The sequence below is a fragment of the Symphalangus syndactylus genome, chromosome 18 (genome assembly GCF_028878055.3).
Source record: "Symphalangus syndactylus isolate Jambi chromosome 18, NHGRI_mSymSyn1-v2.1_pri, whole genome shotgun sequence".
NCBI lineage: Eukaryota > Metazoa > Chordata > Mammalia > Primates > Hylobatidae > Symphalangus > Symphalangus syndactylus.
Window position 1 is genome coordinate 70,000,713 of NC_072440.2, and position 15,330 is coordinate 70,016,042.

The 15,330-nt window shown below is 43.3% G+C and overlaps 1 protein-coding gene across 6 annotated transcripts in view; it reads left to right on the plus strand.

Moving 5' to 3' along the window:
* The window catches only part of BPIFC (BPI fold containing family C), a 66,071-nt gene that overhangs the window by 39,737 nt on the left and 11,004 nt on the right, over nucleotides 1-15,330 (plus strand). For 5 of the 6 annotated variants that reach the window (XM_055254462.2, XM_055254464.2, XM_055254463.2 and 2 more), the window contains 4 exons: nucleotides 778-954; nucleotides 2,758-2,811; nucleotides 3,984-4,154; nucleotides 5,112-5,179. In XM_055254462.2, coding sequence (XP_055110437.1) covers nucleotides 778-954; nucleotides 2,758-2,811; nucleotides 3,984-4,154; nucleotides 5,112-5,179 — 470 coding nt within the window. The remainder of the gene's footprint in view (nucleotides 1-777; nucleotides 955-2,757; nucleotides 2,812-3,983; nucleotides 4,155-5,111; nucleotides 5,180-15,330) is intronic. The other variant, XM_063623646.1, reaches the window with a different exon arrangement.

Genomic DNA, 15,330 nt, shown 5'->3' on the forward strand with positions numbered 1-15,330 from the left:
ATGGCACCTCAGGAAGTACTTTTACTCAGAGTTGTCCTTCCAGCTAAATACACCTTCTTTGTCTTAGAAAAGTTCAAACAAGGGTTGTCATTGGGTTGGGGTGAACAGACACACCTAAATATGCTCAAGAATCCTAAGAGCTTTGAAAAATAGTCACTGTTCAAGGAGTCAGAAAGCCTTAACAGTTTTTCATCATTACTGAGTTTCTAGGATTCTTCTTCTTCCTCTTCTTCTTCCTCTTCTTCCTCCTCTCCTTCTTTCTTCTCCTTCTTTCTTCTCCTTCTCCTCCTCCTTCTTCTCCTCCTTCTCTTCTTTCTTCTTCTTTCTTCTTCCTCTTCCTCTTCTTCTTCTTCTTTTGGACAAGGTCCCCCCTCTGTCACCCAGGCTGGAGGCTGAAGTGCAGTGGCACACTCACAATTCACTGCAGCTTCAACCTCCCTGGTTCAAGGAATTCTCCTCACTCAGCCTCCCAAGTAGCTGGAACTACAGGTACACGCCACCACACCTGGCTAATTTTTGTATTTTTTATAGAGACAGGGCCTGCCGTGTTGCCCAGGTTGATCATGGAAAAACAATCATTCAATCAATTCAAACTCCAGTGCTCCAGTGATCCACCCGCCTCAGCCTCCCAAAGTGCTGGGATTATAGGTGTGAGCCACCGTGCCCAGCCCGAGTTTCTGGAATTCTTATTCTGACTTCAGAGGGTCCATCTTCTTAGTCTTATTAGAATTTGAATTTTCGCCCGATACACTGGTCTTTCTCTCTGTTTTTCCACAGGGCTTATTCTACCCACTGGAAAACCTCACCGACCCCCCCTTCTCACCAGTTCCTTTTGTGCTCCCAGAACGCAGCAACTCCATGCTCTACATTGGAATCGCCGAGTATTTCTTTAAATCTGCATCCTTTGCTTATTTCACAGCTGGGGCTTTCAATATCACTCTCTCCACCAAAGAGGTGAGGAGAGTTTAACTGAGGATGTCAATGGTCACCATCATTCAACCTTTTTATAAGTATCCTGTTATAGAACTTTTATGCCATAATTTCGATTCCTGGACCTTTTTAGGCTATCACTGCTAGCAAGACAGTGAAGGAATGAGGGAATTGTGGAGTGAACATTGTTACGGGTTGAGCATCCCTTATCCAAAATGCTTGGGACCAGAAGTGTTCTGGATTTTGGATTTTGTCAGATTTGGGGATATTTGCATTATATATACTTACCGGCTGAGCAGCCCTAATCTGAAAATCCAAAATCTAAAGTACTCCAATAAGCATTTCCGTTGTGTATCATGTCGGCATTTAATAGTTGGATTTTGGAGCACTTCGAATTTCGGATATTCAGATTAGGGATGTTCAACCTGTATTAGTTGGGGAGTTGTCAGGTTTCCAGTTCTGCTAAATTTGTTTTTTCATGATACCTCACCACTCACCACTGTTCTAGATTAATCTCCAATAATACCAAGACCCCTTTCCATCATGTATTGCCTGTGACCTTAGAGGTAATTTCGATTTATATAACTTCTATGGGCCAGAATTTCTTCATCTGGAAAAGGCAGATAATAATAGTTCCATACTCATAGAGTTTATATGGGCATTAAAAGATTTAAATACATGTCAAGCATTCAGACCAATCCCCAACACAGAATAAGTACAATATAACTGTTGCTTATCATCATCATCATCATCATTATTCCCTGTATTATGCTAACATAAAGAGTTATCCTGGTTGTAATTACAGCTGGTTTATCTACAATGATCAGTAATAATACAGATATTCATTGATTCTCTGTCATGCACCTCCCTTTTATAATGACAGCACTGTCTCTAGCCAGTCAACCAAAAACTTTTATTGAGCATCTCTTTTTGAATCTTCTCATTCTATATGTTTTAATTATATAAGTAGGTATAAAGCTTATGTTCAGAATGGTAAGCATGGCAGCAGTGGCTACCTTACGATGCTGAGAATTAGACACTTCTAGCTGCAGACTTGAAAATCATTCATCTCTGAAGGTAAATTCCTTAAGCAGCCGGTATCTCAGTAATCCCTAAAAGTGAGGACAATAACACAAGGCTTATGGTTAATGACTGTAGAATATGTACACATAGATAGATTGTTATATATATATAAATAAAGAATATGTACACGTAGATTGTAATATATATAAATGAAGAATATTTACACATAGATTGTAATATATATATAAATAAAGAATATGTACACATAGATTGTAATATATATATAAAGAATATGTACACATAGATTGTAATATATAAATAAAGAATATGTACACATAGATTGTAATATATATAAATGAAGAATATGTACACATAGATTGTAACATATATAAATAACGAATTTGTACACATAGATTGTAATATATACAAATAATATGTACACATAGATAGATTGAAATATATATAATTTGTACACATAGATTATAATATATATAACTAAAAGTTTTTTGTACTATATACATACAATCCATGTGTAAACATTCTACAGTTATTAACAATAGACTGTATTGTTCCCAGAGTTAAAAGAAATATAACTTCCTGTGTGACCTTGGGCAAGTCACTTTACTTCTCTGAGCCTCGGATTCCCTATGATTGGGCTATAAAATGATAGGTCGCCTTTAAACACTGAATATTTTATGGTGTAACAGCGTCACAATTCATAAAATTGTAGGGAACACTACATTTTCCCTGAAAAGACAATCCAGGTAAAATCCTAACAGTGACATAATGGGCTTTATTTTCCAGATTTCCAACCATTTTGTTCAAAACTCTCAAGGCCTTGGCAACGTGCTGTCCCGGGTAAGTGCTCAGGGTTTGAGTCTTGATAGTGCATTTGGCTCCATTGCAATTACTTCCGGAAGACTTGTGGGTCCTACGTATTCCTTTTTGGATAAGTCCGTCTGTCTATTATTGGGAGTTTTTTCTCTTAATCAAATATCCACAAATATTTACTGAACAGTATAAAGTGCAATTAACATACAAGTTAGAGTATAATTGTAAGTTTACAAAATAAATCACCTGTGCCTTCCACAATATTCCACCATACTTGAAATAATTAGTTTAAATAAAGGATTTATTAGTGTAAATGAAGGATTCAATTGTTAAATGAAGGATTAGTGCCCACACTTGTAACTGAGGAAAAAGCAACTGTTAATATTGTGCCTTCATAGCACTCTAAGTATTGAACATAATGAACCCACGGGCTAAGGATTGCCCTTGAGGACAAAGAGATGTTCATGTAGCATCTTGGTTTTAGAGCAAGGATCTTGAGTCAGATAGACCTAGATTTGTTTTTGTTTGTGTGTTTTTTGAGACAGGGTCTCTCGCTCTGTCGTCCAGGCTGGAGTGCAGTGGCACGATCTTGGCTCACTGCAATATCCACCTCCCCGGCTCAAGTGATGCTCCCACCTCAGCCTCCCCAATAGCTGAGACTAGAGGCACAAGCCACTACGCCCAGCTAATTTTTCTATTTTTTGTAGAGGCAGGATTTCTCCATGTTGCCCTGGCTGGTTTGAAAGTCCTGGCTTCAAGTGATCCACCCATCTCAGCCTCCCAACGTGCTAGGATTATAGGCGTGAGCCACTGTGCCCAGCCCAGACCTAGATTTGAATCCCAATTCTACCACTTATTCCCCTAGAACCTTGAGAACATCATTTAACCTCTGTAAGACTCACATTCTCCACTATGAAACAGGGATGCTGATAGAATCTGCCTCACAGGGATTTTCTGAAGATTAAATGTGATAATATATAAAGCCCCTAGCACAGTGGGTAGTATCAAGTATTATGTTCAGTAACTGCCAACTGTTATCATCGTTTCATTTTTGTGTGTAATTATGATTATTAAAGAGCTTTTTTTGTATTCTAACTGCACAATGTAAGATTTAGTCACCACAGGCCATCCTAACCTTGTGATCTCCCTTCACCAACTCATGCTTCACAATCTTTATTTCTTTCTCGGAATGTGGGCAGATTGCAGAGATCTACATCTTGTCCCAGCCCTTCATGGTGAGGATTATGGCCACAGAGCCTCCCATGATCAATCTACACCCAGGCAATTTCACCCTGGACGTCCCTGCCTCCATCATGATGCTCACCCAACCCAAGAACTCCACAGTTGAAACCATCGTTTCCATGGACTTCGTAAGTCTGGGGAGGCAGTGCAGCAGCCTGTAGATGCCAGTCCTACTCCTGCTGTGGACTGTTGGCCAGCAGCTTTGAAATGTTTGAAGAGGGTGGGGATGCTACATTGATTAAGAGTGAGGATGGAGGCTGGACGTGATGGCTCATGCCTATAATCCCAGTGTCTTGGGAGGCCGAAGCAGGAAGATTGCTTGAGGCCAGGAGTTAAGAGACCAGCCTGGGTAACATAGCAAGACCTCATCTCTACAAAAAAAATTGTTTTAATTAGCCAGGTGTGGTGGTGGTGTGCACCTGTCATCCTAGCTACTCAGGAGGCTGAGGTGGAAGTGTTGCTCTGAACCCAGGAGTTTGAGGCTACAGTGAGCTATGATTGCACTACTGCACTCCAGTCTGGGCAACAGGGTAAGACCCTGTCTCAGTGAGGTCAGAGTTGAGGGAAGGGTATGTGTGGCAGGATGCGAGGCCAGCACTCACACTCTCATACGTTGTAAAATCTCTCTCCAGTCTCTACTTCATGCACGCTGTTCCCACCACCTACCTCAGTTACATGGAGAGCTGGAATTCTCTTTTTTTTTTAATCTAAATAAGTCAATCAAGGTAGAATTCATTTTTACTTGAGCAAATGAAGGCCAAATGCAATCTGATAGAAGGATATAATAAACCTAACAAAAATGTCATATGCACATAGGCACACACACACACACACACACACAGAAGAGAGATTAGGAGAAAAAAAATATTCAAAAGAGATCATCAAACAAAAAGTCTTTGCAGGTAGCTTCCCTAACTACAAGACAGGATTTTCAGAGGTATTTATTTCCAATGTCTTTTAGACTTCCAGTGTCTTTAGACTAAGAGGGAAAGTTGGGCTTAAAATGTTTCAACTATTGGAAATTATATTGGTGGCCAAAATTGACACTCACTCGTCCTAAAAATAAATGCTTTTATTGTCTGTAGGTTGCTAGTACCAGTGTTGGCCTGGTTATTTTGGGACAAAGACTGGTCTGCTCCTTGTCTCTGAACAGGTAAGATCAATCAATTTGACTGTTGGGACACCTTAGTAGTAAGTGAGTCAATTGACCAGAGACAAAGTGACCATTAAGAAAACAAGTGATCTGTAATCCCAGCTACTCAGATGGCTGAGGCAGGAGAATCGCTTGAACTCGGGAGGCAGAGGTTGCAATGAGCCAAGATCATGCCACTGCATTCCAGCCTGGGTGACAGTGAGACTCTGTCTCAAAAAAAAAGGGAAGTTCACCATTGTGTGAACATGAGTCAATTAAGCACCTCTCCTGTAACGGGCAAGATAACTTGAAAGTATGTACTAAAAATTATACTGTCAAGCTTTTCTTTTTTCCATTACAGTAACATAAAAATAAAATAGGGAACAAAATAATTATAAATGTAATTCTGTAATATGGCCGGGTGCCATCTTACAAGCTCTCACCTGTAATCCCAGCAATTTGGGAGTGGGAGGATTGCTTGAGGCCAGGAGTTTGAGCCAAGCCTGGGCAACAAAGTGAGACCTCATCTCTACAAAAGCTTTTTAAAAAATTAGCTAGGCATGGTGCGCACCCCTGTAATCCCAACTTCTCAGGAAGCTGAGGGGGAAGAATTGCTTGAGCCTAAGAGTTTGAGATTACAGTGAGCTATGATCGTGCCACTGCACTCCAACCTGAGCAATAGAACGAGACCTTGTCTCTCAAAAAATATATATCTCTCATATATTTTATATTATATATTTTATATACATATATAAATTAAATACATAAAATATTACATATGTAATAAATATATTTTTATATTTATATAAAACATTTTATAAAATATATTGTGTGTTTTATATATAATATATAAAATATATTTCCTGTATTTTATTTTTATTTATTTTATATAAACATACAAAGAATATATATATATATATAATTCTGTAATAGAAGTATACATTCTAATGGTACAGCAATATAAACTGCAGTTCTTCTTTATCAAATTCATAGAGCATGCTAGTGAGGAAAGAGCATAAAGCTTTGGGAGTTGAGGAACCAGGTGTCCAGTCCTTACTCACAGGCTCTATGACTGTGATCAAGTCTGTTAACCTCCTTGAGCCTCAGTTTCCTTATCTGTAAAAAAGGAAGTTGAACTGGATCATGCCTAAGGTACCTTCAGACTCTGACCATCTGATCCCATTACTAGAACAGAGAAGTTAACAAGATCTGCCCCATGGCCTGCCTGACTGTCAAATGCATGTGATGCACTGTGAAAGACCATGTGCAGGCCACAGACGCAGATATTGAACACTAAGTGCCATTCGGCAGAACCATCTGCAAAGCCCATTTTCCTCAGCCCTTATATAAAGCTGGTAGTTGAAGTCATCCATCAGACTACCTGGGGGGAGAATTTACAGAAAGATCAGGTGGCACAGACTAAACTTATGGAAGGAAGAAAAGGAAGCAATGAAACAGACGTAAGCGGAGTCAGAAAAGATCTGAGAAACCAGCAGAGGGGGAGTAAATCAATCACAAGTCAACATGGTAGTTACAAAGTCTACTGTAGAAACATGGAAAATGGCCAGGCACGGTCGCTCACGCCCGCAATCCCAGCACTTTGGGAGGATGAGGCGAGCGGATGACGAGGTCAGGAGTTCGAGACCAGCCTGGCCAACTTAGTGAAACCCCCGTCTCTACTAAAAATACAAAAATTAGCCAGGTGTGGTAACATGCGCCTGTAATCCCAGCTACTCGGGAGGCTGAGACAGAAGAATTGCTTGAAATTGGGAGGCAGAGGTTGTGGTGAGCAGAGATTGTGCCACTGCACTCCAGCCTGGGCAACAGAGGGAGACTTTATGAAAAAAAAAAAAAAAAAAAGGGTCGGGCGCCATGGCTCATGCCTGTAATCCCAGCACTTTGGGAGGCCGAGGCGGGCGGATCACAAGGTCAGGAGATCGAGACCATCCTGGCTAACATGGTGAAACCCCGTCTCTACTAAAAATACAAAAAATTAGCCGGGCGTGGTGGCGGGCGCCTGTAGTCCCAGCTACTCAGGAGGCTGAGGCAGGAGAATGGCGTGAACCTGGGAGGCAGAGCTTGCAGTGAGCCGAGATGGTGCCACTGCACTCCAGCCTGGGGAACAGAGGGAGACTCCATCTCAGAAAAAAAAGAAAAGAAACATGGAAAATGTTTTCAAGAAAATTATGTTAAATGGAAAAAACAGAATACAAAACTGCACAAACACAACAGCCGTTAATTGTGTAAAATAGCTTTGCATCTGGAAGAGGAAAATAGCTTTGCATCTGGACAAGGAAGTGAATCACAAAACTGAAAATGAAGAGTTGTGTTAGGATATGGGATTATGAGAGGGTTCTTTTTTCATTAAAATTTTCTTTGTAAGTATATTGTTTTTCCAACAAAAGGAATATAATTTTTTTTTTTGAGATGGTGTTACTCTGTCACCCAGGCTGGAGTGCAGGGGTGCAATCTCGGCTCACTACAACCTCTGCCTCCTGAGTTCAAGCAATTCTCCTGCCTCAGCCCGCCAAATAGCTGGGATTACAGGCGCCCGCCACCACACCTGGCAAATTTTTGTATGTTTTAGTAGAGACGGGGTTTCACTATGTTGGCCAGGCTGGTCTCAAACTCCTGACCTCAGGCGATCTGCTGGCCTCGGCCTCCCAAAGTGCTGGGATTACAGGCGTGAGCCACCACCCTCAGAAATACAATGTTTTTGTTTGTTTGTTTGTTTTTAAAGTAGTATGGTTTCCCAGAGAGAAAAGGTTTTATGAAGGTTTACTCGCATTTACCAAGCCCTTCAAAGCAGTCCTGACTTCTTCTTTTTTTTTTTTTTTTTTTGAGACGGAGTCTTGCTCTATCACCCAGGCTGGAGTGCAGTGGCCCGATCTCGGCTCACTGCAAGCTCCGCCTCCCGGGTTCACGCCATTCTCCTGCCTCAGCCTCTCCGAATAGCTGGGACTACAGGCGCCCGCCACCACGCCCGGCTAATTTTTTTTGTATTTTTAGTAGAGACGGGGTTTCACTGTGGTCTCGATCTCCTGACCTCGTGATCCACCCGCCTCGGCCTCCCAAAGTGCTGGGATTACAAGCGTGAGCCACCGCGCCCGGCCCTGACTTCTTCTTTAGCTTCTGTTAGGCACAATAGGCACAGTGCCTAGAGCCACAATACTTTAAAAGCCCATGAAAGGCCAGGCAGGGTGGCACACGCCTGTAATACCAGCACTTTGGGAGGCCAAGGTGAATGGATTGCTTGAGACCAAGAGGTCGAGCCTGCAGTGAGCTATGATCTCAGCCTGGGCGACAGAGTAAGACCCTGTCCAAACACACACACACACACACACACACACACACACGCACGCACGCACGAAAATGTTTTAATATATTTAAAAATAATAATCTTTAAAAATGAATACAATTTAGACTTGATCATACTTATCTTTATACCAAAAGAGTTACAAAATATAATTTTCAGTTTTTTTAACAGAAGAAAGGCCCCCAAAGACAAAAGTGTCTCAGGCCTCCAGAAGTCATGAGGTGACCCTATTTCCAGGGAATCAGGCTGATGAAACTCTGAACCATGAAGGGTGATCTTTATTTGGCAGTTCTTCTTTGTTTTGTTCTGTTTTGTTTTGAGACAGAATCTCGCTCTGTTACCCAGGCTGGAGTGCAGTGGCACGATCTTGGCTCACAGCAACCTCTGTCTTCCAGGTTCAAGTGATTCTCCTGCCTCAGCCTTCCGAGTAGCTGGGACTACAGGCACGTGCCACCACGCCCAGCTAATTTTTGTATTTTTAGTAGAAATGGGGTTTCACCATGTTGTCCAGGATGGTCTCTATCTTTTGACCTCGTGATCCACCCACCTTGGCCTCCCAAAGTGCTGGGATTACAGGTGTGATATTTGGCAGTTCTAATACAGAGGACGAAAGCCAGACAGCAGGAGGGTGAGGGGGGAAGGAACCAAAGGTGAGACTTTGGCAGCATCTGAGATCGGCCATGAGAGGAAGGAAGGAGAGAATCTGGATAGCATTGCCTGAGCATTGGGACTGTGATGCTCGTCTGTTGGGAAACAAAGAGGAAAGGACCAGGAGGAAAGGAAAGGCTGGAAATGAGGAGGTGATGTAGGGCGGGGCACAGGGGCAGGGCTGCTAACTGAGGCAGAAGGTTCCTAGAGAAGGTAGAAACAACACTTACATCTGAGCAGGTGTCTGGTTTACTGGCAGGATCTCAAGGAAGGATTTAATCATGATTCAACTTCAGGCTTGTGGCAAGAAGGTGCAAAAGACGTTAAGAAGCATGGAGACCAGGTTCACTTTTCTGCTTAAATCAAACTGATCCTTATCTCTAATGTGTCTATAATACTAGTAAGCAACCGCACGTTCCATGGCTGTTATGTTTATTTATGGGAGTAATAGAAACAACTGTTTTAAGCTGATAAATTTACATCATCCTGGAAATGTGTGCATTCATTCTCTTGGCTTCCTACAGTCCACAGAGTTCTTTGACCTCATGATCATGAACCCTGAAATTAGGACCCCTGGCTTATTTTCTGTTGCCCTGCAGTCTCCTGGAGATTCTCCGCTGGGCAGGCTTCTGGTGCTCTGATGCCTTAGCTAGGTCTGAGCAGGACTGGCTACATAATTTGCAGGGCCCACTGCGAAATGAAAATGCAGAGCCTCTTTTCAAAAGGATTAAGAATTTCTTTTCTTTTCTTTTTCTTCTTTTTTTTTTTTTTTTTTTTTTTGAGACAGAGTCTTGCTCTGGTCACACGGGCTGGAGTGGAGTGGCACGATCTTGGCTCACTGCAGCCTCTGCACCCTGGGTTCCAGCGATTCTCCTGCCTCAGCCTCCTGGGTAGCTGGGATTACAGGCCCACGCCACCACACCCGGCTAATTTAGTAGAGACGGGGTTTTGCCACGTTGGCCAGGATGGTCTCGAACTCCTGACCTCAGGTGATCCGCCTGCCTCGGCCTCCCAAAGTACTGGGATTACAGGCATGAGCCACCGTGCCCAGCCGAGAATTTCAAGATGGAGATGGTAGGGCATTAAACCAAGCACAGGGGCCTTCTAAGCACAAGTGAGGGTGGCTCCTGCATGGGGTATTACAGCAAACCTCAGGCAGTGAGCAGGCTGGGGGCAAGGCAGGTGAGCTGGGCCTCACTCAGGCTTAAAGCAGCCAAACCAGGAGGCAAGACTTTGCAGAGGAGCCAAGGCTGTGTTGAAATGACAGCCCTGGGCTCTGGCAGTAGGATCCCTAGCCCTGCCTCCCATGCAGGCTGCCCCAGCTGGCTCCTCCACTCCTGGGCTCCCCAAGCTTTTCAAGATGAGCTGGTTTGGTCTTGGGTGATGTCAAAGAGACAGAGCAGGAAAAGGATCAAGAGGGTGGGGATTGGCCGGGCACGGTGGCTCACGCTTGTAATCCCAGCACTTTGGGAGGCCGAGGCGGGCGGATCACGAGGTCAGGAGATCGAGACCACGGTGAAACCCCATCTCTACTAAAAATACAAAAAAAATTAGCCGGGCGTGGTGGCGGGCGCCTGTAGTCCCAGCTACTCGGAGAGGCTGAGGCAGGAGAATGGTGTGAACCCGGGAGGCGGAGCTTGCAGTGAGCCGAGATTGCGCCACTGCACTCCAGTCTGGGCGACAGAGCGAGACTCCGTCTCAAAGAAAAAAAAAAAAAAAGAGGGTGGGGATCAGTGGAATATCCCTGAGAAGAACCAGAGAACATGGGGGCTCCAAATTACTCTCCCCAGAACAACATGGCCTCTCTAATTATCCCCTGCCTGAATGTACCTCTTCCTGGAGCTGCTCGGGGCTGGCTGCATAGACAGAAAATACAGAAATCAGAGACAAACCCAGTGTTGGTGGTCTAGACAGACCGTAGGATCACAGGCTTTGGAGTAAGACTAGTTGGTCTGGTTCTGATCCCAGGGCTGCCAGTAATTAGCTGTGGCATCTCAGGCAGGTTTCTTAACCTCTCTTGGACTCCATTTCCTCCTCTGTAAAATGGTGTCATAACGCCTATTTCAGGAGAAGGTTGTGAGAAGTATGAGAGTTAATATAGGTAAAGTGTGTGGTAGCCATTCAACAGCTCTGTGATCTTGGGTGTAAGTTATTTAATCTCCATAAAGCATAAAACGGGAATAATAGTACCTACCTCCAGGACCATTCATTTAATCTACTGACCATTATTGAGCACTGTTCCAGGCCCTGGAGACAGGGAGTTGTAAGGTTTAAATGAAATGACAGAGGCACTGGGCTTGGCGCGGGACCTAGTAAACATTAAAGGCCCAATAATAAAGAATAGTCATGAACTGTACCAAAAAAAGACTATTTCTTAGCTGTTGGCTTTGACTATGATTTCAAATTTAGAGCTAGCCTCAGCCAGGGACAAGGAGGTGATCAATCGTACAAGGTCATTTCCATAGTCCCGATTCAGAATACACTTCACTCCCCTGTATCCTGCCCATGGATAGCTAAGAAATAGTCCTTTTTTGTATAATTCATGGCTATTCTTTATTATTGGATCTTTATCATCTACTAGGTCCTGTGCCAAGCCCAACACCTCTATTATTTCATTTTAAATCTTACAACTCTGTGTCTCCAGGGCCTGGCACAGTGCTCAATAAATGTCAGTAGATTAAATGAATGGTCCTAGAGGTAGGTACTATTATCCCCATTTTACAGTTTGTAGAGATTAAATAACTTACTGAAGGTCACAGAGCTATCAAATGGCTGAGCCAGAACTTGAACCTGGGTGAGTCCGCTTTCAAAGCCTTGAGTATTTACTTACCACAGTATACTGTCTCTGATGTAGTGAAGAGCTATGACTTAGAAAATAAGACTTAAGGCCAGGTGTGGTGGCTTATGCCTGTAATCTCAGCACTTTGGGAGGCCGAGGCAGGTGGATCATCTGAGGTCAGGAGTTTGAGACCAGCCTGGCCAACATGGTGAAACCCCGTCTCTACTAATAATACAAAAATCAGCTGGGCATGGTGGTGCATGCCTGTAATCCCAGCTACTCCAGAGGCTGAGGCAGGAGAATCACTTGAACCCAGGAAGTGAAGGTTGCAGTGAGCCGAGATCGCTCCACGGCACTCTAGCCTGGGCAACAAGAGCAAAACTCCATCTCAAAAAAATAATAATAAAATAAAAAATAAAAGAAGAAGAAAAAAGAAAATAACACTTAAGATTTAAGAAATAAATACCCTTATACCCTTGCCTGGAAGAGGAAACCCATGAGCATGGAGTCACGCTAAATTGAAACAGGCAGCATGCCCTTTTTCCATATCCAGCATTGATAAAAGAAAGAGAAAACACCGGAACTGGTTGTGCTGAAATAGAAGAAAACACACAGCACTTTTCTCACCACATCAAGGAATCAAGGGGAGAAAATGGTGAAGAAAGTAAAAAACTAGGAATTCTAATAATACACTTGAGCTCTTTGAGCATGTCTAGTTAAGAGCATAGTCTCTGGAGTCGGGCATATCTGGATTTGAATTCTACTTCTGCCACTTGCTACCTACGTGACCTTAAGCAAGTTACTTAACCTCTTTAAGTATCAGTTTCCTCATCTGCAAAACAGAACACCCCTCCACAGGGTTGTTGTATGGGTGGATGAGATAACGTATGTAAATCACTTAGCGCAACAGTCAGCATATAGTCATTGATCAACAAATATTTGTTCCTAGTAGTTCTAGTATTTCATTCTCTTTCCCCATTCTAAGATCAAATCTAAGATCTAAGATCAGGGAGATCAGGGAGAAACTGATCTCAAGAGACATGACAAGTCAGGATGGTTTTTAAAGCTGTGGAGTATTAAACCAGACTCCCCGCTCTATCTAAAATTGAGAGTTGTTCCAAACATACTTCTCTTTGGAGGCAACCTCAGTACAGTTTGGCCCACATAGTAGACATGTTTTAGATTACTTCAGAGGCCAAGTTAAATGACACTGTCCCTTTTTTGGTCTTTATCCAGATTGCTTAATTCTAACCCTCTTTTCTTAATCCCGTGCAAAGCTCAAGGCAATCAGATGTATGTTACTGTTGAGCCATCTATAACTTAGGAGGTTTTTTTTTTTTTTGACATTGCATTGATCGAGGCTTTAGACACTCCAGATTGAACTCCACCATCAACACACATGCACACACCACATACACACACACCCTACAACTCCTCCCAAGCAACATAGTCAGAGAATGCAAATATAGCTGACTACAAGCAGATGGAATCACTACCTAACTCTACTCCTCAAGCTTGGGCAGATAAACAACTCCCAATGATGGACAAGTCAGTGGAGCTCAGACTTGGCACCTGGGCTGACCCCCAACTCCACCCATCCTCTGAACTACTCTTGAAGCCATGGCAGAAGAATGCCACAGTGGGGTAGCCCCTGCCAGAGGAGGAAACCCCAAATGGAAGCTTCTTCCACAATTTCCAGACTGCAGGAAACAGTGAAATTCAAACACTGTATAACTTTTATTCATCAAGAGAGTCCTTTAATAGTGGAATGGGTTCAACACATTCTTCCCTTTAAAACTTTTCATCATTGGATTAAATCTACAGCTTGAGGTTTTCAAGCTCTTCATCAACTGGTCCTACTTCTCAAGCCAGCCAACCTTATGTTCCTCAGCTCACTAAAATAAACATTCTGCTTTAGACTGGCTCACCTTCAAAGTGACCCCAATTCCAACAACACTCCCCAACCCATGTCCTTCATCTGCTCATTTATCCACACATACATTCGGTAAGAATTTACTGAGCACCTATTATGTGCTTTGCACTGTTTTTAACACAGAAGGACAATGGTTTCTATTTTCCAGGTCCACAGCCTGGTGGGAGAAACACTACTGGGTGCCAAGGGGCATGCTAGAGAGGTGTACAGAGTCTTCTCTCAAAGGGAAACTTGTTTTCCCCCACATGATATGCCCCATATCACACACACATGCACGCTCACACACACACACACACACAACTCTAGACTACGCTGGTTTCTTCATCTTTTCATACCTTTTTTTTTTTTTGAAATGGAGTCTTGCTGTGTCACCCAGACTGGAGTACAGTGGTGTGATCTCAGCTCACTGCAACCCCCGCCTCCCAGGTTTAAGCAATTCTCCTGCCTCTGCCTCCCGAGTAGCTGGGATTACAGGCAAGTGCCACCATGCCTGGCTAATTTTTGTATTTTTAGTAGAGACGGGGTTTTGCCATGTTGGCCAGGCTGGTCTTGAACTCCTGACTTCAGGTGATCCGCCAGTCTCAGCCTCCCAAAGTGCTGGGATTACAGGCATGAGCCACCGGGCCGGCTTCACACCCTTTTTAGAGTCTCTGCGCAAGTCTGTGTGGTGTGTAAACCATGAAGAAACACCTGGGTATACATTGCTTTGTGTTGTTCTCTAATTACCTCCTACAAACGACTTCTCGCCATCCCTCATAATTATAGATAGAGGTTAAATTCTTCACATTGCCTCGCACATTCCTGAGCACAGAATGAGCACCTGGGTAACCTCTTGGCCTGCTGGTCTTTTCTCCATGCTGCAGCCAGAGTGATCTTTACAAAACACAGACATAATCTCCTTTCTTAAAAAACCTTCATTGGATTTCCTGCTCTGAGGATAAAGAATGAAAATCGTAACACAGCCAGAGGCACTGAGCCTGGTCAATCCTGTCTGCCTCTCGAATTGCCCTGCTGTGCTCTCCCAGCTCTCAGTTCCCTCTGTGGGGCTTTTGCAACCCCTGCCTGGAACCCTCCCCACTCCCTTCCCCATTTTGCCTTTTGAATCTTACTCATCCTTCATATTTCAGCTCAAGCAGCTCTCCCCTCGAAACCTTCCTACATCTACCAAATGAAATCAAGCTCCTCTTTGTCTTTTGACTCCATGAAATTGTTTCTTTCATTAAGAGCATTTATCTCAATTGTAATTAAACCTTAATTAGTGGGATGATTTGATTAATGACTGCCACCCCACTAGGTGGTAAGCTACATGAGAACAGTGGTTGTGTCTAGTTTTGCTCACAAGGCTGCTATCTCTAGCACCTGTCCCAGTACTGACACATAAAAAATATCTGCTGGATGACTCAATCAATGAATAAGTGAACATTAAATACGTAAATGTGCCAAGCTCTGTACTCAATCCTGGGAACACAAAGATAATTAAGACTGGATCTCTACTC